The sequence below is a fragment of the Bombina bombina genome, chromosome 5 (genome assembly GCF_027579735.1).
Source record: "Bombina bombina isolate aBomBom1 chromosome 5, aBomBom1.pri, whole genome shotgun sequence".
Classification (NCBI taxonomy): Eukaryota; Metazoa; Chordata; class Amphibia; order Anura; family Bombinatoridae; genus Bombina; species Bombina bombina.
In genome coordinates, this window is record NC_069503.1 from 167,636,785 (window position 1) to 167,661,480 (window position 24,696).

Sequence of the window (24,696 nt, forward strand, 5' to 3'; positions counted from 1 at the left end):
AATGGAAGGAAGTAAAGTATCAGCTATACTTGACTGGCCTCCACCCAAAACTAAGAAGGATGTCCAGAGATTCATGGGTTTTGCCAATTACTATTGTAAATTTATTAAGAATTTTGCCGCTTTGACTAAACCACTAAGCAACCTTACCAAAAAAGAGGGCAGATTCCTATGGACTCATGACTTGCAGTATATTTTTGACTATTTGAAATCTGCATTTACATCTGCTCCCATTTTACGGTTCCCGGAGCCCAAAAATCAATACGTATTAGAGGTGGATGCTTCCAATTATGCACTAGGGGCCATACTGTCCCAAAGACAAACCCCAACAGACCCTCTTCATCCAGTAGCTTTCTATTCCAGACTCATGAAAACTCCTGAAATAAATTACCCCATAGGGGACAAGGAACTCCTGGCCATCAAGGCCTCTTTAGAGCACTGGAGACATCTGCTCGAGGGAACTAAGATACCGGTTTTGATATACACAGACCACAAAAACCTAGAATATCTCAAGAGTAATTGTACGCTCTCTTCACGACAGGTGCGTTGGAACTTGTTCCTCTCACGCTTCAACTACCTTATCACCTACAGATCTGCTTCAAAGAATAAGAAGGCAGATGCTCTATCACGTCAACTCTCGCCCCCGGTATCAATCCCAGATGAAAGCTCACTCATTCCTCTGGAAAACTTTTTAGGTCTCTCATTAGACCAGATGGACACTTTCAAAACAGAACAGACACGGGATACAACCTTACCTAAAAGAGTTCTGGCTCAACATAACAATGGGTTGTATTACCGTCAACATCAGGTATACGTACCACCATCTCTCAGACAGCAAGTACTTGCTACCCTCCATGACTCAGTTCTAGCGGGACACCCGGGTATTAACAAGACACAAGAATTAGTTGCTCGATTCTTTTGGTGGCCCAATTTCTTGAATGAAACAGCGGCATATGTGAAATCTTGTAAAGTGTGTGCCGTTTCGAAGTCCACCAGAACATCGCCTACGGGTGAACTGATACCGCTTCCTACTCCCGATCGTCCATGGACAGATATAGCGTTGGACTTCATTGTAGACTTAACTCTTTCGAAGAAACAAAATACTATCCTGGTAGTTGTCGATCTTTTTAGTAAGATGGCTCATTTTATCCCGTTTCATAAACTACCCACTACTATGGAGACGGTTACGTTGCTTCTATCCCAAGTCTTCAAACTCCATGGCCTTCCTAATTCCATAACCTCAGATAGAGGTACTCAGTTCACTAGTAAACTTTGGAGACAAATATGCCTTAGCCTGAACATCACAAGGCGTCTCAGCACCTCTTTCCATCCGCAGACCAACGGTCAAACAGAGAGGACCAACCAGTGGATAGAACAGTATCTTCGCTGTTTCATATCAGCCCGTCAGGACGATTGGGTTGACCTCCTGCCCTCAGCGGAATTCGCTTTCAATAATACATACCACAACACCACCAAAACTTCTCCTTTCTACATCAACTATGGTTTTCACCCCACGTTTCAATGGCAGCGTAGCAATCTGAACACCTATCCAGTGGTGAACGAATTGATTAACACCATCTCTGATGCTTTTGCTGTTGCCACTGAAAACATCAACCTCGCTAAGGAACGTTATAAACGCCACTATGACAGAAAACGGTTGCCTTCTCCAAACTACCAGGTAGGGGATTATGTTTGGCTCTCCACTCGTAACCTACGACTGCCTTTCCCAACCAAAAAGTTGGCTTCTACGTATATATAGGCCCATTCCTGATAGACAACATAGTGAACCCGAATGCTGTAACTCTTTCTCTGCCTGCTCATATGAAGATCCATCCTACGTTTCATGTCTCTCTTTTGAAACCTTATAGAGCTTTGCGTCACCATACCGTCCAGGATCTACATCTACCTACTGTTCCAGTTCCGCAGGATGTATATGAGGTCCAGCAGATCCTTGACTCCCGCATACACCGCGGGGCTTTACAGTATTTGATTCATTGGAAGGGTTACCCTGACTCTGAGGATTCCTGGGAACCTGCCTCGAATTTGTCTGCGCCCCGGCTCCTAGCTCAGTTTCATGGACGGAACCCTGACCGTCCTGGTCCTGATCCCCGGTGTTGATCATTTGGGGGGGGATCCTGTCATATCTCTAGCGGACCTTGTTCTCTATCTATCCTTTGGCCTCTAAATCCTTGCACCTTATTTTGAGTTAATTTCCTCCTTACCCTATAAATGATTACCGCACTCATTCACACCTGCTTGGAATTCTTGTGCCGCCTACTCGCAACACTTGTTCACAAGCTTCTCAACCAAGCTACAGACTGTTAGCAATTCCGAAGCTCCCAGCAGGAACAGTTTCGGCTGTGACGTCACACGCCACCGGAACCTCACTCGACATCGGGAACCTTAGCCTTGCAAAGCACAACCACTTGCAGGAAATCTTCTACTGCTCTGCTCGCTTTCAAACTAATCTTAGAGTGCTTACCGGTAAGTGCCTTACTCCATTGTGACTTACATGAAATTACTGCATAACCGCAAGATCTATTTTGGAAAACGGAACTTTACCCTATGTGACAAATATGTCTAATGGCTAATAGGATAACCAGACAATATTTGGAAGTACACTCTCTGTATATAGATTCATCCTTAGCAATTAATATGTTTGTCTAACCTGAATAAGAGTCGGATTAACCTCTCAAATACCAGATTGATAGTTTCCAGCTCTGACATTATCAAGTCTAAATCAAAACAGGTTTATTTTGTCTTTTCCTTTTATGGTTAGCTGAACTTACTCTGTGCAAAGATATAAGGTCTGCCATCTCAGTTGTTAAGTCAGCATTGCAAATATTATAAGGAAGGAGAATGAATGTACACTGTAGCAATATGTAAATATATTTTCCTTGATATACAGTGTTCAACATTCCCCCATTCAAACATATCAATATATTCTGCAGTTGTGGTCCTTTTCTTATGAAACTTATTCTTATTTCAGGAATATATACGTAAGCCTGACACACTTTGTGAATTTTTCTTCTGTGAGAGACAATTTTTAGAAGAAAACCTGATTTTTTTTTTCTTCATTAGAACCTGCGTTTGCTCTTCATTGCTATAACAAAGAAAGATTTCCAAACCTGTCTGAGAAGAGACCAGGGGTCATTTGTATTTATTACTTAACACTCTACACGTTTTGCTATTTATTTATACATAAAGTACCTCCCTAAAGCCACAGATAACTGTTTGTCCCCAGCAGAAACTGACCATGACCCTGCAAGCAGCAATAGTTGCATGACCCAGAAGTGTGACTACTGCTGCTGATTGTCTCTGTGGCAGGATTGACTCAACAGCAGTTTCTGCTCAGGACCAGCAGTTCTCTGCAGCTCTCATGTGATACTTTAACTATTTTAACATCTAATTGTCCTCAGCAGAGATTGATAAGGGAAAACCCTAGGTTCCAACATGGCAGCGCCCATTTACTTTATAGAAATGACAACTTTACACTTATATTTTTAATATTTAAACAATATTATCTTTTTATCTAGTGTGTGTGAGATCTTTGGCACAGGCTGTTGGGGACCCCTATACTTTTCTATGGCTGCTAGAGGAGCTGTCAGTGCAGGAGTGAGGAGTGGCCAGGAGGGATCACTATGACCACCCTTAGAGGAGGAGCAGTAGGAGGAGGGGCGGGGGTTCCTATGTGCTGTAGTCCTGGCTGGGTCTATGTGTTGTTGTCTGTTTAACACTTGGCTTCCTGCTATATTTTGTGGTTACTATGAATTCCCCGGCCAGGACCGTCATCTGCTTGTTGAGAAATGATTTGCGACTCCATGATAACGAGGTAACGTGCTCCGTGCCTTCTACATCCTTCTGTAGTGGGGCTCCTTGTGCATTACAAGGTATGCCAGCCTATTCTAGCAGCGTGTGGTGCAGGTATAAGTCATTGTTCTCCCCCAGCCTGCAGAATATCATTGTAATTCTAAGTTATAAAATAGCTAAAGTTACAAGTAGCTTCACAGAGTTTTGTTTCACTGACTGACACAGATTATTGTATAACACCATTTAGTAGACGCTGGCTTGATTTGTTATACAACATGACGCTGTCGTGGTGACATCTAGCGGACACTCACAGTATTACACTGATACACGTGCGTGTTTGTGCTGTGTGAAACATCATATGAAGTAGACGCTGGCTTGATTTGTTATACAACATAATGCTGTCGTGGTGACATCTAGCGGACACTCACAGTATTACACTGATACACGTGCGTGTTTGTGCTGTGTGAAACATATGAAGTAGACGTTGGCTTGATTTGTTATACAACATGACGCTGTCGTGGTGACATCTAGCGGACACTCACAGTATTACACTGATACACGTGCGTGTTTGTGCTGTGTGAAACATATGAAGTAGACGTTGGCTTGATTTGTTATACAACATGACGCTGTCGTGGTGACATCTAGCGGACACTCACAGTATTACACTGATACACGTGCGTGTTTGTGCTGTGTGAAACATCATATGAAGTAGACGTTGGCTTGATTTGTTATACAACATAATGCTGTCGTGGTGACATCTAGCGGACACTCACAGTATTACACTGATATACATGCGTGTTTGTGCTATGTGAAACATAATATGAAGCGTCAGCTCTTGTCTATAGCAGTTTAACAAACTACAGATTAAATCTGTAGTTTGCAGAATAACATTCGTATTATCAGTACATACCTGTTAATGTTATCAATTTGCTAGAAGTTTAAGTGACAGTAAAGTCAAAAATTTAATTTTCTAAATTAAATTTCCAATTTACATCTAATATCAAATTTGCTTTGTTCTTTTAACATCCTTTGTTGAAGAGTAATCCAGGTAGGCTAATTGGAGCTCAGTAGTGTTCACGTGTGTTTAGCACTCTTTGGCAGCTGTGTTTGCAAACATATATAGCATTATTATAAACAACATTGTTACAAATAGATATGTGCATGGCCAAAAAATTTGGTTTGGATCGATTAGAATTCGGAAAATTTTGAATCGGTTTGGATTCGCAGAAATTCGACTGGATTTGGTTCGGAAATTGGAATTTCGGTAAGTGTTAGGTGGGATTAGACTAGTATTATGTACTGTATATTAGGTGTAACCCATAGCAGAGTGATATAACCTAATATACTGTACAATACTAGTGTAATCCATGGCCATCCGAATTTACCGAATAAATCCGAACTAATTCGGATTTATTCGGTCAATTCGGCAGTATTTTAATTCGGAAATTCGGTTCGATCCGAATCAATCCGAAACGAATTGCACATATCTAGTAGTTAAAAACTGCTGCGAAGTGACACATGTGCACGCTCCTAAGGTCACCTGGCATTGCTCTTTCTCAAAGGATTACCAAGAGAACTAAGCAAAATGTATTACAGGAGTAAATTGTAAAGTTGCTAAAAATGTGCTCTATTAAAAGTAATTTTAAGTTTAGTGCCTGTCAGTTGCTGTAATTTACTGTGAGATATATAGTGTTCTACCACCTGTTACTAGAGACAGCTATAGATAAACAGCACAAAGTTTTCCCCTTGGTGAGAATGAAGACCCTTGGTGAAACTCTGAGAGCAGATAAACACTAAATAATCCACCAGCTTTATTTACATATTTTTTTTCTGAAGTTTATAAGCTCAGAATATCCAGATGCACAGCCTTGAATTTCCTTACATTATATGTTCTACATAACCACCTGTATTGTCCGAGGAATAAACCACCCTTTCTGGAAAGAGGTGTTTGCACAAATCTACTACTCTACAACTTGACAATGACACCATGTCCCCCCCCCCCCCCTTGTTCTTTTTGTGAAATCTATTTATATACCTGAAATATCAAGGTATTTGAAAAATAATTTTTAAAGGGACACTAAACCTTTTTTTATTTCTTGATTCAGACAGAGAATACAATTTTAAGCAACTTTATAATTTACTCCTATTATCAATTTTTCTTCATTATTTTGCTATCTTTATTTGCAAAAGCAGGAATCTAAGCATAGGAGCCGGCCCATTTTTGCTTCAGAACCCTGGATAGCGCTTGCTGATTGATGGATAAATGTAGCCACCAATCAGCAAGCGCTACCCAGGATGCAAAACCAAAAAGGTATTTTTTAGGCCTCATGTTTTAGTTGTATTGTCTTTCAGTATTTCCAATCATTTGCCGCCTATAGGTTCTACAGTTTTGTTCATCTTGATTCAGATAGCAACTAACTTTATACAACTTTCCAAATGATTTATATTCTAAAATGTACTTGGTTCTCTTCGTATCCTTTGTTGTAATGAATACCTAGGTAGGCTCAGGAGCAACAATGCAGTACTGGGAGCTAGCTGCTGATTGGGGGCAGCATATATATGCCTCATGCCACTGGCTCAGCCAATGTGTTAAGCTAGCTCCCCGCCTAGAGGCAGAACTTGTTTTCACTTTCTGCAATGAGATTTTTATAGTGAATTATTTTTGCAAAGTTACACTAAATCACTCGCTCAATTTCAATGTGTTGATTACTAGAGAATAAAGCAATTTTTAAAGTTTTATAAATGCATTGTAAATTAAATGCAGAGAAAAAATACAGTTTTTTTAAAAACATTTTAAATTGTCTCTGAAATAAATTTGTTTCCTTTTGCTTTTGGTCTAACATCACTTAAATATAAAAAAATGTAGTAATAAAAAATAGAATTTCTCACAAGAACTTAAATTCAGGAGTCATAGCTTTGCAGACAGAGAAAGAGGGGGCAGGTTTAAATAAAAAAAATCCCTGAGAGACAGCATCAATCAATGTGCTGCTGCTTGGTATTTGACTGTTCTCTTCAAACAGTACTTCTCTCGGGCTGCACTGTGCTAAGGAAAGCTTATACAGAGCAGCCAGAGCACAGCACTGTTTGAAGAGAACCGCCTGATGTGTAGCAGCGATTCAAAGCAAAAGCGCTAACCACATGTGTCCCATTGTTTCTGCAGACATGCTGCATTTTCTGCGATGGCATCTCAGATAACAGCATGTTCTGACCTTCGGGGCTGTCAGTAATGCATTCCTTCTCCTTCAACAAAGTATACCAAGAGAATGAAGCTAATTTAATAATAGAAGCAAACTGGAAAGTTGTTTTAACCCTTTGAGTGCTAATGACTGTTTCCCACTCTGGTGCTAATGACGACTCAGAGCCGTCACTAGCAGTCTCCCACCTTGAGGGAGATCTGGAGGCTCCTACCCCGACGATTGTGCCTGTAGAGTGACAGGCATTGCTGAGGCTTCCCATTTTGCGTGGTGACATCACGCGCAATAACGTGACGACGTCACCGCGCAACTTTATTTATACTTAACAATGTTAAGTATAGGAGCAGGGGGCATGCTGCTTAGAAGCCTGTATCTCAGGCATCTAAGCAGCTACAGATCCCCAAGACCCACCATTGGAAAGGTAATTGCCAAACCTTTCCAACAGTGTAAGTCTTGGGGGTCGGAAAAAAAATGTTTAAAAAATAAATAAAAAAACATTAAAAAATCTTAGCACCCAGGTGGGAAAGTGCTTAGCACTCAAAGGGTTAAAATTGTATGTTCTATCTGAATCATGAGATAATCATTTTGACTTTCATTTTATTTTTATGTTTGCATCATGTGATATTTTATGATATATTAGAACCATTTTATTCTCACTTCTCCAGCTGCGCAATTTTTTTTATTTGAATATTTTGATCAGTCCAATCTCCTGTTTTCTAGGTGCTGCATTGGGCTCAGAGGAACGCAGATTATATCGTCCCCCTCTATTGCTTTGACCCCAGACATTATGTACAGACGTATTACTACAACTTCCCTAAGACTGGGCCACATCGACTCAAGTTCTTGTTGGAAAGTGTTCAAGATTTGAGGAGCACATTGAAGAAAAGAGGAAGGTAACAGACTTTGCTATGTGGGTCTTCGGAGGCTGGAGATGAAATTGTTCACGACAGATTCAGGCTTCAGTTAAAGACAGGCTTGATAGCCAATTAGTTTCCCTACAAGTGTCACATGGCCTTCACTGTGTGTTTAACTCCGTGTATCCACCAATCAGTGGCCTGTGTCCAGCACAGGAAAAGTGCATTGCTGCTCGGAAGCCGACATAAGCTCTTTGTAGGGGTGAAACACAAGTAATTGTGCAATAATATAACACCCTACATTTCCTTATTACAGCTTTGTCTCTTTAAAAAGCACAGCTAATTAAAATTTTATATGTAATTATTTATTTCACAATTTTCATAGATTTTATCCAAGGCAATGTTTTTTTTTATGCCTATTGATTTTAATTGGGGCAGCTATGACCATATTCCTGTAAATTTGATAATAGATAAATAGAATATTATAAATATTATAATTATGTTGGTAATAGAATTAGTAAAAAATAGAAAAGTATCTTAAAATAACATGCTCTGTCTGAATCCTGAAAGTTTCATGTTGGTCATTTGGGTTACTCTGAAGGCACAGGTTTTGATTTGAACCCAAGATTTGAGTATATACAGACAGTAAAACTTCCTTAAAGTGGTATTCATTTGTAAGCACTTTTTGTGGAACCGGAGCTAATAGTAAGCTATGTTATATTGGGACACTATCATTTTGGCCAATCTAAGGGAGATGTCCCTGAGGTTTTTATGTGATTTTAAATCTTGATAAAATTGTTTTTGTGAAACTCTGCTCCATTAAATGTTTTCTTTTCAATTATCCTAGTCTGTCTCTGTTTTAGATATTTAGTATAGCAGTATCTTTTTAAGAATTATCAGCTCTACAGTGGAATCCTGGAGTTTCAGGTTTTATAGTTGCACTTAAAGGGCCACTGTAAGTAAATATTTTCTATGCCTGTTACTAACTAACTACCCCAAATACGCTTTTTATCAATAGCATTTCATTAACATATCTCTACCGTATATCAGAAATCTTGTCTGCAAATTTAATTGTTTTCCAAACCCACTCTGTGGGTATCCTTTGCTCTGTACCAATCCGTTTACAATACCTAGGTTTCAAAATGGCGCTTTAAACACAAAGTTATAGGTTTAAGTATTTTGAACACTCAGTGCTGAAAATAGTGGGCAGGATAACGTGACATCATCGGCGAATAAAAGATATAACTTTTAGAACGTTATGAAACTTCGTTTTGGAGAAAATATAGGTCAGTAGGTTTTAATTAATGTTTATTAACTTTAATGTTGTTTAGCTTAAACATTATAACAGAAAGTAATCCTTTAAGGGAATATATTTTTTCAGACTTTAAAGTATTTTTTACTGAGTTTTTTTAGCGCCCTCTAATCGAATAATTTTTATTTTAAAAATACTGATAACCCTGTGAGGAGGCTACCTCTAGAGAGTGGCTTACACACAATTGGTGTACCTCACTTTTTATTCTTATACAGAAAACAGGGACTCATTGTAACTGTGGCTAGATAATAGCTACAGGATCATGTCCTGTTTAGTCGCAATAAGGCAAAGTTGATGGATTCTGATTGGTTGTACCGCCTGCTGTCAGTCAAAGGTTTAAGTGGAATGACGGGGAAAGCTGGTAAATCACATCTAGCAGGCGCTTCATTTAAAGTTTCAGTTGCATTAAATTCTGTTTTAACACCATCAATACCTCTCATTTTAACACAAGCTCTATTCAAATCTTAGTGTACTGAAACAAAGTGATTGTTATGTGATGAACATACGCTGACACTGGTCTCCTTGGTTCACCTGTACTTGTGTTTTACTCTTCAGTAATCTGCTGCTGAGGAGAGGGAAGCCAGAAGAGATCATAGAGAATCTGGTGAGACAGCTGGGCTCTGTGTCTGCGGTGGTACTGCAGGCTGAGGTGCGTATCACACATCACATGATCTTTAGTCTTCATCAAGAAGGGCAGAGGTTATACTTTAGGGAATAATTTGTAGTCTGCTTATGGATATTATAAAGGGTTTCTAACAGAATAAACCATTTCATCAGAGGAGGTTTTCAGTTAAAGGGACAGTAAAGTTAACATTAAACAGTTATGATTCAGACAGAGCATACAATTTAAAAAGAAATTCAAAATTACTTCTATTATCTAATTTACCTCATTCTCTTTGTATCCTTTGCTGAAAAGCATAGCTAGGTAGTCTCAGGAGCAGCAATGTACTACTGGGAGCTTGCTGCTAATTTGTGGCTGCACATAGATGCCTATTGTCATTGGCCTACGCCATGATCTCAGCTAGCTCCCAGTAATGCATTGCTGCTCCTTCAACAAAAGATACCAAGAGAATGAAGCCAATTTGATTATAGAAGTACATTGAAACATTTTTTTTTTTTTTAAAAATTGCATGCTCTATCCGAATCTATGAAAGAAACATTTTTGGGTTTCATGTCCTTTTTAAATAAGCTTGCCTGGGAATTCTAAACAAGAAGATCCTAGCACCAAATACTTATGTTCCTCACAAAGCTTTATTAACATAGACGTATAAAAGGTTTAGTTATCTGTAATGAAACAACTTTGCAGTATATTTTATGATATTTTATCCCCTTTTCATGTAAATTCGCTCTGAAAGTTGAGAATTTTCTAATTTTCAGAACTTGAAATGCACCCAGCTGACTTCTCATGGCTAACTCTATGTATCTGTCCCTTACTTTTGTTGTCTACAGACTAAAGCTCAGCTTGGCTTTTATAGCAGCACAGAAATGTTTTGTAATTCGGTGTTTACTGTCTCTTTAAGTGACACAAGGACCACACTTTTTTTTTTTCTTCTGCTAAAATCTTCATTAAAATAAATAAAAATAATTAAACTAACAGGAAGTGCAGCTTTCTAAACATCATTCTTGAGTTTAATGCGTTTGAGCATGTCATTTTAGCACTAGCGACACTGCCAGTCTATTTCTTTCTCACATATTTTTTAATATAATTTCAAAAACGTTTTCAATTTGTTTCTATTATCAAATTTACTTCACTCTCATGTTATTCTTTGTTGAAGAGATATCTAAATAGGTAGCGTGCACATATCTGGAGCACGACATGACAGGAGATAATGCTGCCATCTAGTGTTCTTGCTAATGTATAACATTGTAGCAAAACTGCTACCATATACTGCTGCAGACACGTGCACGCTCCTGAGCTTTCTTTCCTTCTTTTCAGCAAAGTATAACAAGAAAATTTGATAATAGAAGTAAATTGGAAAGTTATTTATAATTGTATGTTCTGATTTATGAAAGACCCTTTAAAGTACCTCTTGCAAGCTGCAGAGAACTGCTGGTCCCGAGTGGATGCGGTGCAGTGAGCCAATCAGCAGTGGAAGCACACGTAACTTTTGATGCTCTTTAGGTCACTGTCAGTTTCCACTTGGGACCAGCAGTGTTCTGCAGCAATCAAGGGTCACTGTAGCTGTTTTTAAGGGTGTTTGTGAGCCGTGTACTATTTTAATTGATGTCTAAATAAAGGTGAATATTATTTTTACTATTTTTTGCCCTCTGACTCCTTTGCTAAAGTGCTGCTGTATCACCACATTCAATATTCATATAAGGCTTCACCGGCCGTTTCATTCAGCAAGCACCCCTGTTTACCTACATGCTGCATGGACTGGTCCACCTCTGCTCACCGGTGACGTCGGGACTTCCGGATCTGCAGCGGTCTGGATAGCGTGTGTTTGTAACTTTTTTTAACCCCTTTGCGAGAGTTAAACACACAGACTTGCAGTGTCGCTAGTGCTACATTATATTCTAGAATGGCCCTATTAATTGCTGACTGGCTGATGAGAGCAACTTCCACACGACCAGTGAGCCAATCAGGGGCTACAGTTGCATGACCTGCCTGTCGGCAGCCATGTTCTGCTTATGAGCTGCAGCACTTGCAGCTACCATGCAGGACTTTACCTATGTGTTACCCATTTGTAGGGTTTAAATACCGTTCTCTAGGATCAGTAATGCAAAAATGACATCTTCTAACAAACTAGAACACATACAGTTTGCATTGAGAAGAGCAAATAATGAACTATGAATAAAATAAAGACACGCTGGATACCGTTGTCGAGCAAATTGTTTAGTTCTTCTGTTAACAGTAACTGATCTCTGTTTAAATTTTGTTCACAGGCAACAAAGGAAGAGCTTGACGTTGAAAGTGCTGTAAAACAAGTCTGTAATCGCTATGGAGTTAAATATCAAACGTTTTGGGGATCTACCCTGTATCACCGGGAAGACCTTCCGTTCAGACACGTCTCCGGGTAACTATTCCCTAAAGTTTTACTTAAAACCAGTTACTTATGCATTGTAAAAAGAGCAGTTTATTTTGTCCTGATTTTCATCTTTCACTCCTCGACTTTCTAATCCTTAAAGGGATAGCAAAGCCAAAATTAAGCTTTTTTTAAAAATTCATATAGATCAGTGGTTCTTAAACTTTTTCAAGTCACTGCCTCCTTGGTTCTATAAATCTGGAGTTGATATCTTTTCTTGGAGCTTAGTTGTTCTACTGCACCAATTAATCAATTTTTATATAAAGTGTATTCTACTTACCAGTTATGTAGTGAACCCCCAGATTATTTCTGATGCCGGAAGACCTAAAAACATTAGATGGTTGTCTGTGTACAAAGCTACTTAGACAAGCACAACAGACCTTTTCTGTGTTTCCTGCTACTAAACAATTATTCTAAACTGTGCAGTTAATATAAATAATAATAAAGAACACAAGCCCACCGCACAAATGGCTGCAATTTATCGTAGTGAGAGAAAGTGTAAATTGCTGACAAGCATGAACTATTGTAGAAGAAAAATCCTTGCTGAAGCATTAAAACTTCAAATACAAAGCAAGAAAGTTGTTTTACTTTGCACATCTAGGATAAAGCGCCACATATTATGATAATTGGAGGGGCCCACTCACTTCCTCTTTAGTCTTTTCCTGTTAACTCCCCCTATGGTAATCTCAGTGCCCCCTTCCACCTCTTATGCATATTAGTGCCCCCTAAGTAATCCCACCACCCCCAGTGGGCAGAATTGCCCACTTTGGGAACTACTGATATAGAAAATGAGATTTTAGACAACTTTGCAATTTACTTCTATTATTTAATGTGCATCTCTTGGTATCATTTGTTAAAAAGCATACCTAGGTAGGCACAGGGGCAGCAATGCATAACTGGAAGCTAGTTGCTGATTGGTGGCTGCAAATATATGCCTCCTTGTCATTGGCTAATCTGTGTGTTCAGCTAATTTACAGTAGTGTATTGCTGCTTATTAACAAAGGATATTGTAAGAATAAAGCAAATTTGATAATAGAAGTAAAATAAGTGACTTTCATACCCTTTTTCCCCCTCTTTTCTATTAGTGCATATTTATAATGTTGTTGCTGGAAATGTATATGCTCACGGCTTTCTCTGTATGTGCGACAGCTTACCTGATATCTACACCCTGTTCCGAAAGGCTGTTGAATCTCAGAGTAGGGTGCGGCCGACTATGCAAATGCCGGAGAAGCTAAAGCCCTTGCCAGCTGGCCTGGAGGAGGGAAACATCCCAAATCAGGAAGATTTTGGACAACAAAGTAAGAACCTTTACCTTCCCGAGATCTTCTTAATTAATAAGCGTACCACAAAACTTGTCCTGCGTGCAGCGGTGATCGCTGGTCTCATCCTGTCACTTTTATAGTTTTATTGGCAATAATTATGTTAAAATTCATGAGCTTTAACTCTGTACTTAATATTGGTGTATCCCTTGCGCAAGGATTTAGTGATTGATAGAATTTTATTTTTTTTTCTTACAGAAATTTTAAGGTTGAGAGAATGAACATAGAATGATTTTAATGAATCAATATATTGCAGTGAAACCTAAAGATGAGTCTTGCCCAGTGTGTAGCATTGAGATATATATATATATTGGCAGGAATTTTTTTACTATTTAATGTAAGGTTTTTTGTTTTTCATAAAAGCTTATACAAACTGCACAATACAACAGCATATAAAATGCACACCAGCCCCTTTAGGGGAGAAGTAAAAATACAGTTTTCAGTGGTGTGGATCATCTTTCACTATAGTGAAGAACATTTACACATCCTATATCCCTTAGATATAGATTTGGAGAGTAAAAGGTCTGTTTTTCTTACCATAAATAGATTTTTTTTTTTTTTTACTTTGCAATTGTTTTGCTACCGACAAGTTCCCACAGTCAGTGGCGGTTCTAGACACATTTTATGGGGGGGGGGGTAAGGTGGGCCAGTGTTTAATCAGAGAGGCACATTAAAAAACGGAAACAAATGATGTTTAAACGTTAAATACTTTAATTTTGCTTTACATTAAAATCATACAAACGTTTATTTTGTACATAAAGAGTGCATCAATTGAAACAATAAGGTAAGGCCATCACAAATTAGAAATGAAATACAGTAGGGCAATGGTGCAAAAGGTGGGCATGAACCCCTGAAAAAAATGTCACCACAGATAATATTTAACTGATGATGAGCCACTGTCATCAAAAACAATGTAATTTCCCCACACTTTATAACCTTCTGACATGAAACTATGGAGGCCTTCAGCATGAAACATTGTGTAGACCTAGCAAGGATACTGACATTCAGATATTTGCTTCTGCTTCGATGAGTTTGCTTAGATATTTAAACATAGCGAGACCAGACATTTACAAACTTGATTTTGTTATCGGAGTGAGGATTAGGAACAACAGTAACACAGTTACGTACAACAAATTTACTTTACGAGATGAAATCGTTTTGCTTACCTTCACCTATTGCAAAAAGACATTAATAGCTCCTCTCTTTGACTTCAATACTTGTTGCTGCCGTTCTCATTCTCATCTCGCATCCGGCAAGGCAGTGTTTAGATGCGTCGCTATAATTAATCCGTGTAGAACACACTACATAAGTTCCACTTTTGGCGCTAGCTCGGGGGGGGGGGGGGGGTTTGGGACAGTTTTACAGGGGCACTGGCCCCTGTAGGCCCCCGTGTAGAACAGTCACTGCACACAGTGGATCAGAAAATAATATTTAACAAGAGTATAGTTCAAAATTGAGTTTTTGTAAATATTACATTACATTTTTTTTTATCATAAATTTTATATCTAAAGTTCAGCAAATTTTGTATTTTTTACAGCACAGTCCCAATTTCCATAACAATTGTGGGCTTGCCATTAAGAATCTGTTTTTCTTTTGTTTTGCCTGAAAACCTATGAAGTAAACACTGTTTTAAATGAAGTGACTGTAGACACCTTGTAATTACAAGACCTTTTTTGCATATATACAATCAAATGTTCAGCATCCCTGCAATATCTAGCAGAGGCCACTCTTACCCGGGGGTCTGCACAAGAATTCCAATAGCATAAAATCATGCTATCCAATCACATTACTCCTTTAATATTACATAATCTTCAAATGCTTTCTTGGGTGCAGAAGCAATATATCAAGACAAAAAACAAACCACTCTCAATCTATTCAAACAGCATTCAATATAAATAATATAAATGCTAAAAAATACTCCCATTTCCTTTTTAAAAGGTATATACCAGCATATGTAATTCAGAGATAGTACCATCAACTGCTTTCTTTTTATCATTTTTTCTTCAATATGTAAAAATGTAACTAATACAAAACAAATGCATAAATACACCTATGCTTTTATATTAAAATTGGGATCTTAGTCACACATTATGGCCATATTCTGCTTAGCCAGTCACCATCTTACAAGGAGTCCCAATGTAGACTGGTCCTAACACTACAGCACTTTGCCTTTATGGGCTGATTTATTCCTGCTTTTTCTCCTTATACCAGAATGAGACTCCCTGGCTTTATATACACAACTCCATTACACTGTCAAGAGTACACTGGCGACTGGCTAAGCAGAATATGGCCATATTGTGTGACTAAGATCCTAATTATATTATAAAAGCATAGATGTGTTTTGCAGGCAATTTGTTGCAGCATTTAAAAATGTGTTATTTATTTGTAAATGTATGTGGGCCAATACCCTTTGTTTTGTGTAACTGTTTGGTCTCATTGACTGCACTCCCTAAGATGTGTATGTAAACCTTTTGTAAGGTGTGCTAAACCAAACCTGGTATTTGTGTTTGTGTGTGTATGTCTCAGTGTTAATTGACTTGTTGGTGAACATTAGCAGAAGCTACATATCAACCAATGATTCACAGGAAATAGCCATCAGCAATAGGAAGTGCCAAGTGTGTTGGTTCATTTGGTATCATTGCACCAACAAAACTCCTTTTCAGCATTTTGGTTATGGCTTTTTATTTTTCATTTTGCTCACATGACTTCTTCTCTGACAGAACTTTCAGACCCAAGAACAGCATTTCCCTGCACCGGAGGAGAAACACAAGCCTTACAGAGACTGCAGTATTACTTCTGGGATATGGTTGGCAAATCAGGTTTTTTTACAATAGAGCTGCTTCTTGTTTAAGGTTAATGGGACCTGGATTTGTATCTGTGTGTCATTGCCACTTGTAGTAAAAGGACACAAAACTCAAAATTTTAGTTTTATGATTGAAATAGAACATACAGTTTCCTTCTCTTGGTATCCTTTCTATGAGAGCAGACCTAGGTAAATGTCTTGAGAGCTGTATGGCAAAAGTGTATGCAACAATCATAACATTGTTGCAAATACTACTACTATATATTGCTCAAGGGATGTGCGTGCTGGTGAGCCTACCTAGATATGCTGTTAGAGCACAGAGATAAGTTTCATCACAGGAAGCCAGCCATATAGGTACATTTGATCATTTAAAAGTAAATTGTAAGGATTGTTTATGTATTTTTCCATCTTAAAGGGACACTCAGGTCAAATTACATTTTCATGATTCAGATACAGCATGTAATTTTAAACAACTTTCTAATTTACTTCCATTAAAAAAAATGTGCACATTCTTTTATATTTACACTTTTTGAGTAACCAGCTCCTACTGAGCATGTGCAAGAATTCACTGACTATACGTATATGCATTTGTGATTGGCTGATTGCTATCACATGGTACAGGGGGAGTGGAAATATACATAACTTTGAAATTTTGTAAGAAAAAAATCTACTTATTTGAAATTCAGAGTAAATGCTATTGTATTGTCCTGTTATCTTGCATTTGTTGATTATGCAAATATACTGTGTTGACTGGTCCTTTAATGGGAGGAGAGTCCCCTGCTTCATTCATTACTTGTGGGAATTAAGAACCTGACCACCAGGAGGAGGCAAAGACACCCCAGCCAAAGGCTTAAATACCTCGCCCACTCCCTCATCCCCCAGTCATTCTTTGCCTTTCGTCACAGGAGGTTGACGGAGAAGTGTCGGAAGATTCGGAGTAGTCTCTTATGGAGGGTAGTACTCTTTGCAATGGGACTGGAGTTTTAAGTAGTCCTGTCAGCCTCTCAGTGAGAGCATGGCTGAAAGTTAGAGTCCGGAGATGCAGGGAGAGTCTTTCTGCGAAACCATCCCAACTCATGTTAACAGCTCCTTAAGCATTCAGCGTTGACAAGTTTCGCTGCCTGCTTTCTGCTCTCAAGTCCATGTCAGGAGCCATGCTACTAATCTGTCACACTTGAAAGGCTGTGTTCCTGTTCCACGGCATAGATTCTGGTAAGATTGTTTAATTTATACATATATGATAACGTAAGAAAACAGGGTCACAGTGTGTCTCCTTTTTATCTGTATAGAATCAAGGGTTAATACCCCAGGAATAGAGGTTATTGAACAGGGGGATTTGTGCACAATATTGTCTACCGTTTATTATGTTTAATGCTGCGACATGTGTGAGATGAGGCTCTGTCAATGTGCGAACAGTTAGTTTTTTTTTTTTTTGGAAATATGGCGCAGCCTTTTTTGGCGCGTTTTCTCTTCAGTGCAGGGGCGGTCCTGCATGGCACTCTATGTGACTGGGTGTGGCCTCTTCAACTTCCTCTTTCTTGACCGGTGGTTGTAGGAGACAAAGCGTTATTTCTGTGGTCCTGGTCATAGGAGGTGTTGAGTGCCCCGGCCATTGGGTATAAAGGTGCCATTTAATTTATATCTAGTCCGTAATTAAGACACAAGCTATGGAGGACTCTGATATGTTAGAGGGTACTCCCTCTTTAATTAAACCTAATAACTGTGTCTATTGTGAGGAGGTCCCGGTTGATCCACTTGCTCAACTCTGTTCCACATGCCTTGATAAGATTGCTATATCTAAAAAGAATAAGCTATTTAGTACAACTGAGCCGCCCACCTCTGAGGGTTTTCCATCCCGCAAGGTGCGTTCCCTACATTCATCTCCGATTGCACATGCAACTCCCTAGGCCGATACTAATCCTCCCGCGGGAGGGGCCTTTTGGCCGCCTGATTTCGCTGAACAGTTACAAACGGCGGTTCCTGTGGCCTTTAATGCCTTGCCACGCCCTGCTAAGCGCAAACGAAAGGTGAATCATAGCTATCTGTCCCAGGGGTCATCTACTCCGCTGGATGTTTCTGACAGATTACCCCCTGATGAAGGCAGCCGACTCTTCCGAGGACGCTCCTTCTGGGTCGGAATCGGCAACATCTAGGCCTCTATCTGCGGGGGAGCCAGATTCTAAATTTAAGATGGAGCATTTGCGCTTCTTGCTAAAAGAGGTGCTAGCTACGAAAGAGGTCCCGGAGCCGAAACTGCCGGAGGAAGCTTCGATCCCTAAACTAGATAGGGTTTACGAGGACAGGGTGGTACCACAGACCTTCCCGGTTCCGTCAAAATGGCTAATATTATTAAGAATAAATGGGAGAAACTTTTCTCGCCATTTTCCCCCTCCACTTCTTTTAAAAAGCTGTTCCCCGTTCCGGAGCCTCAGCTCAAACTGTGGGTGGCATTCCTACGGTGGATGGTGCCATTTCCACGCTCGCTAAGCGTACGACTATCCTGCTCGAGTATAGCTCTTCGTTCAAGGAGCCCATGGATAAAAAATTGGGAGTCCATGCTAAGGAAGATGTTCCAACTCACGGGCTTCGTTTTTCAACTGGCAGCGGCAGTCGCTACGGTGGCTGGAGCTGCTACCAATTGGTGTGACGCTATGGTCGAGGTGGAGACTCCACTTAAAGAGATTCAGGAATGAATTAAGGCCTTAAAGGTAGCTCATTCATTCATCTGCGATGCAAATATGCAAATTATTCGCCTAAATGCCAAGACATCAGGTTTTTCTCTTCTGGCTCATAGGGCTCTGTGGTTGACTTCCAAGTCTAGATTACTTTCCCTTCCATTTCAGGGGAAGGTTCTCTTTTGTTCCAGGTCTGGACTCCATCATAGCCATGGTCACGGGAGGCAAGGGGGCTTTCCTACCGCAGGATATGAAGAATAAACCTAAGGGGTCTACTTTTTGTTCAGACAAGTCTCAACGCCAGCAGCCAGCCGCAAAAACCGAGCAGTCCAAGGGATCTTGGAAACCAGCTCACTCTTGGAACAAGTCCAAGCAGAGTAAAAATCCCGCAGAGACAAAATTGGCATGAAGGGGCGGCTCCCGACCCCTCTCTGGATCGTGTTGGGGGCAGACTATCTCTTTTTACAGAGGCCTGGATAAGAGACGTTCAGGACCCTTGGGTTCTGGAGGTCATAGCCCAGGGCTACAGAATAGGATTCAAGACTCATTCGCCCAGAGGCAGATTCCTCCTGTCAAACCTATCTTCAAGACCAGAGAAGAGAGATGCCTTCCTAGGTTGCGTAAGGGATCTCTCCTCTCTCTGACTTATCGCCCCAGTCCCTCTAGCAGAAAGAGGTCTGGTGTATTATTCAAACCTTTTTGTGGTTCCAAAGAAGGAGGGCATGTTTCGCCCAATTCTGGACCTAAAGTGCCTAAACAAGTTTCTGTCAGTCCCATCGTTCAAAATGGAGACGATCAGATCGATTCTTCCCCTAGTTCAAGAGGGACATTTGACGACAATAGACCTAAAGGATGCTTACCTTCACGTGCCAATCCACAAGGACCACTTCAAGTTCCTGAGATGTGCATTTCTGGACCAACACTACCAGTTTGTGGCCCTACCATTCGGTCTGGCGACTGCCCCAAGAGTCTTTACGAAGGTTCTGGGAGCGCTGCTCATGGTTGCGAGAGCCATAGGTATTGCAGTGGCTCCTTATCTGAACGATATCCTGGTCCTGAGACAGTGGAACGGTGATCACTCAGATCTATCCCAACAGATTAATCCGGACAGTTGAGTGAGGGAATCCCTCTCTTGGTGGACCCACTTGGGACAGCTGTCCCAGGGGACATCCTTATTGTGACCACGGACGCAAGTCTATTAGGATGGGGTGCTGTTTGGGGTGCCAGAAGGGCACAGGGCAGCTGGACTTGAGAGGAGTCGACTCTGCCAATTAATATTGTTGAACTTCGAGCGATATTCAAAGCTCTGAGGGCTTGGCCTCATCTGGGGTCATCAGGATTCATCAGATTCCAGTTGGACAACATTACCTCGGTGGCTTACATAAACCATCAGGGGGGAACGAGAAGCTCCCTAGCCATGAGTGAAGTATCTTGGATTCTAGAATGGGCAGAGACCCACAACTATTCGCTCTCAGCGATCCACATTCCGGGTGTGGACAACTGGGAAGCGGATTTTCTCAGCAGACAGTCTTTTCATCTGGGGGAATGGTCTCTCCATCCCGAGGTGTTTGCGGAGATCTGCAACAGATGAGGGACGTCCGAGATAGACCTCATGGCGTCCAGACTCAACTTCAAGCTACCCAGATATGGGTCGCAGTCCAGGGACCACCAGGCAGAGCTAATAGACGCCTTGGCGGTGCCTTGGGAGTTCAACCTAATTTACATTTTCCCACCGTTGCCACTCCTTCCTCAAGTGGTGGACCGCATCAAACAGGAGCAAGCTTCGACCAGTCTGATTGCTCCGTTGTGGCCGCGGAGGACGTTGTTTGCGGATATGGTGGGGATGTCATCGTCTCCTCCTTAGAGGTTACCCTGTTGCAGAGATCTGCTGGTTCAGTGTCCCTTTCTTCACTAAAATCTCGATTCTCTGAGGCTGACTGCATGGAGATTGAATGCCTAGTCTTGGCCAAGAGAGGTTTTTCTGAGAGAGTGATCGATACTCTCATCCAGGCCAGGAAGCCGGTCACTCGTCTCATCTATCATAAGGTGTGAAGGACCTACTTATCCTGGTGTGTGGAACGTAGATATCCCTGGCACAAGGTTAGGGTATCCAAGATTCTGCCTTTTCTCCAGGATGGTCTGGACAAAGGTCTTGCCGCTAGTTCCTTAAAGGGACAGAGCTCGGCTTTATCGGTGCTGTTACACAAGAAGCTTGCAGAGCTTCCTTACATTCAGTCCTTTGTTCAGGCTGTGGTTAGGATCAGTCTTTAGAAATTCGGCTCCTCCTTGGACCTTAAACTTGGTTCTTAAGATTTTGCAGAGGAATCCGTTTGAGTCTATGCATTCGCTTGCCATTAAACTTCTTTCCTGGAAGGTTCTATTTCTCCTGGCTATCGCATCAGCTCGCAGAGTCTCTGAGTTAGCGGCTTTGCAATGTGAGACACCTTTCTTGGTGTTTCATGCTGATAAGGCTATTCTTCGCACTGGATTGGGGTTTCTCCCTAAGGTTGTATCGAATCATAACATCAATCAGGAAATAGTAGTTCCTTCCTTGTGTCCTAACCCTTCTACATCTCAGGAAAGGTTACTTCATAACTTGTATGTGGTTCGGGCATTGAAGTTTTATCTTCAGGCCACAAAGGCCTTTAGACAGTCTTCGTCTTTATTTGTGGTGTATTCAGGGAAGCGCAGGGGCAGAGGGCCTCTTCCACTTCACTGTCTTTTTGGTTGAGGAACATTATCCGTTTGGCCTATGAGACAGTGGGACATAAGCCTCCTTTTGAGGATTACGGATCACTCAACTAGGGCTGTGGCCTCTTCTTGGGCCTTTAAGAACGAGGCTTTTATGGAGCAGATTTGTAAGGCGGCTACTTGGTCTTCCTTACATACTATTATTAGAAAGGTTTTGCAGACTGTGGTGCCCTCAGTTTAGGGTCCGCGTCCTTTTACCCTCCCGTTTTTTCATTGTGTCCTCTAGAGCTTGGGTATTTGTTCCCACAAGTAATGAATGAAGCAGTGGACTCTCCTCCTATTAAGATGGAAAACATAAATTATGCTTACCTGATAATTTAATTTCCATCTGTGGGAGGAGAGTTCACTGCTCCTGCCCGTTTCTCCGGTGGGCGGACCTAAATTTAGTAGTATTCTTCTGGCACCATTTATACCCTGATATTTCTCCTACTGTTCCTTGTTCCCTTGGCAGAATGACTGAGGGGAGTGGGGGAGGTATTTAAGCCTTTGGCTGGAGTGTCTTTGCCTCCTCCTGGTGGCCAGGTTCTTAATTCCCACAAGTAATGAATGAATGAAGCTGTAGACTCTCCTCTCACAGATGGAAATGAAATTATCAGGTAAGCATAATTTATGTTATTATATTTATACTGAGTTTACAGTATAATAGTAAAAAAACAAAGAAGTATCATGGATATAAGTAATCTGAAATAGAAACAAAAAAAGATGAGAAATGAGGCACAAGTAAGCATGAAGTTAGTTATCACATACAGAAGAGCATAAGATTAATACCTAACCTACAAGCTGAGGTGTCCGGTTCTCTGTGTTTGTGTACTAGACAGTTTCATATGTCAATGCCCCTCCAAAAGGGATGTAAAGTCCCTGTTTTGTGTTCTACAATATACAGAAAAAGAACAAATATTAAAAGGACAATGTACTGTAAAATAATATTTTCCTTTAATGTGTTTAAAATGTTTTGCTTGTCATACTTTTAACAAATCTGCAGCTGTTCATATTGTTCCCTTGTGTTTATTTTTGTATATGAAATAGCTGTTTTGATCATTTAAACCACAGCCCAATTAAATGAGCAGAGCTTTTAGGGAAAGCAGACTTCATCAGATTATATATATTTACGCAAAATTCTCCTTATCTCTCTAAGCATAGTGAGACCGATACTTAGGACCTGTTTCTCTAAAGCTCTCGTCTGTCGTGATTATATAAGATGCCTTGTTAATATTACAAGGCCCCTCCCTGATTGTGTTAAAGGCAATTTTTACTTTGGGAACTGTGTATCTCATTATGGGGGTTCTCAAATATACTTAAAGGGACAGTAAAGTCAAAATGCAATGTTCTTGATTCAGATAGAGCATGCAAATTTAAAAAAACTTTCTAATTTACTCCTATTATTAAATTTGCTTTGTTCTCTTGGCATCTTTTATTGAAGAGTAAAATTAGGTAGGCTCTTAAGAGCTCAGGAGTGTGCACATGTCTTTAGTACTCTATGGCAGCAGTGTTTTGTATAATACAGTTACAAATAATGTTGCACACGTGCACACTCCTGAACTCTTATGAGCCTACCTAGTTTTACTCTTCAATAAAAGATACCAAGAGAACAAAGCGAATTTGATAACAGAAGTAAACTGGAAAGTTGTTTAAAATTGCATCCTCTATCTGAATCATGCAAGTTTAATTTTGACTTTGCTGTCCCTTTAATGTTAAAGATGACACTCACTTGTGTTTTAATGCTGATGATTTCTTTCCATGCTGGCAAGGTTTTGAGAATTGGGCCCTTTTTATTTTATTAAATCTCTGTCCCAACACCGCTGGATGTGTAATTTCCTCTTTAAAAAGGCGAGGGGTTAAGAAGGAGGGTCCTTTCCCCTCTCTTCACCAATACGTAGAGTTGAGAATTGTTATCCTGATGCAAGTGGAAGATGCTGATTTAAAAACTCCTCCCAGTAAGATTTTACCGCTTGAAACATTTTGAGATAAGATTTGGGACGTTCTAGTTATCTACAGTAGGGACAACTTCTAGTGTTTTTCAAAAACAGATTTTGCTCCATTAAATGAATAGTAAACACCTTGAGATTTTTATATAATATGTTTAGTTATGTGTAATGAAACAACTTTGCAATATACGTTAATTATTTATTTTGCCCCTTTCAAGTAATTTAGATCTGAAAATGTAGCAATTCTAACAACTTTAAATGCAACCTGCTGACTTATCAAAGTTAACCCTGCTACATATAAGTCCCTAATTGCCTTTGTCAGATCACCACTAGCTAGCCTTGTTGTCTGCCAACTAAAGCCCAGATTGGCTTCTCCAAATAAGGCAAATGGTTTGTGGAGTTTTGCTATTGAAAATGAATTGCAATAAAAAGGGTGTTTGTTTTAAAAATGTTAAGACTTGGGTGATAGGTTATTCTATAGCAACACAATGCAAATGTCTTGTAATTAAAAGGCGTTTACTGTCCATTTTGAGCGTATAAGTGCAGTCGGAGCTGGTGTGGATGCTTCAATGGTTTAGCCATAAAATATTTTGAACAGTTGCAGAAACTGCTGACTATGGGCTCACAATTTTAGGACCGCTCCACAAATTGGTGCATAGAACCCTAGTTCACCACAGTCCCTCAAACAGCGATTGCAAGCTTGATGATAAAATGCTTTTAGGCCTAATTGCACTAAGATACCATCTCATTAAATGTTTTGCATTGAGCTTCAGGATAGTGGATGATGTAGTAGAATTATAGGTGTACTTAAAGGGACATGATACCCAAATGGTGAAGCACGTGAAAGTGATGCAGCATAGCTGTAAAATGCTGCTAGAAAATATCACCTGAACATCTCTATGTAAAAAAAGAATATATTTACCTCAAAATGTCATAGTATTCACACCCATTGTAAAGGGACTTTAAGCAGCCAATCAGGATATTAGTCCCAGGGAGTATGCATCTGGCATGTGCAGGCACAGTCATATTA

General features: G+C 40.1%; 1 protein-coding gene across 1 annotated transcript in view; it reads left to right on the forward strand.

Annotated features, from left to right (window-relative positions):
• Positions 1-3,671: 3,671 nt before the first annotated feature.
• Positions 3,672-24,696, forward strand: part of LOC128660131 (cryptochrome DASH) — a 74,619-nt gene continuing 53,594 nt past the window's right edge. Inside the window, exons 1-6 of the mRNA XM_053713778.1 lie at positions 3,672-3,829; positions 7,722-7,894; positions 9,723-9,816; positions 12,054-12,184; positions 13,343-13,491; positions 16,233-16,318. Coding sequence (XP_053569753.1) covers positions 3,764-3,829; positions 7,722-7,894; positions 9,723-9,816; positions 12,054-12,184; positions 13,343-13,491; positions 16,233-16,318 — 699 coding nt within the window. The 5' untranslated portion in view covers positions 3,672-3,763. The remainder of the gene's footprint in view (positions 3,830-7,721; positions 7,895-9,722; positions 9,817-12,053; positions 12,185-13,342; positions 13,492-16,232; positions 16,319-24,696) is intronic.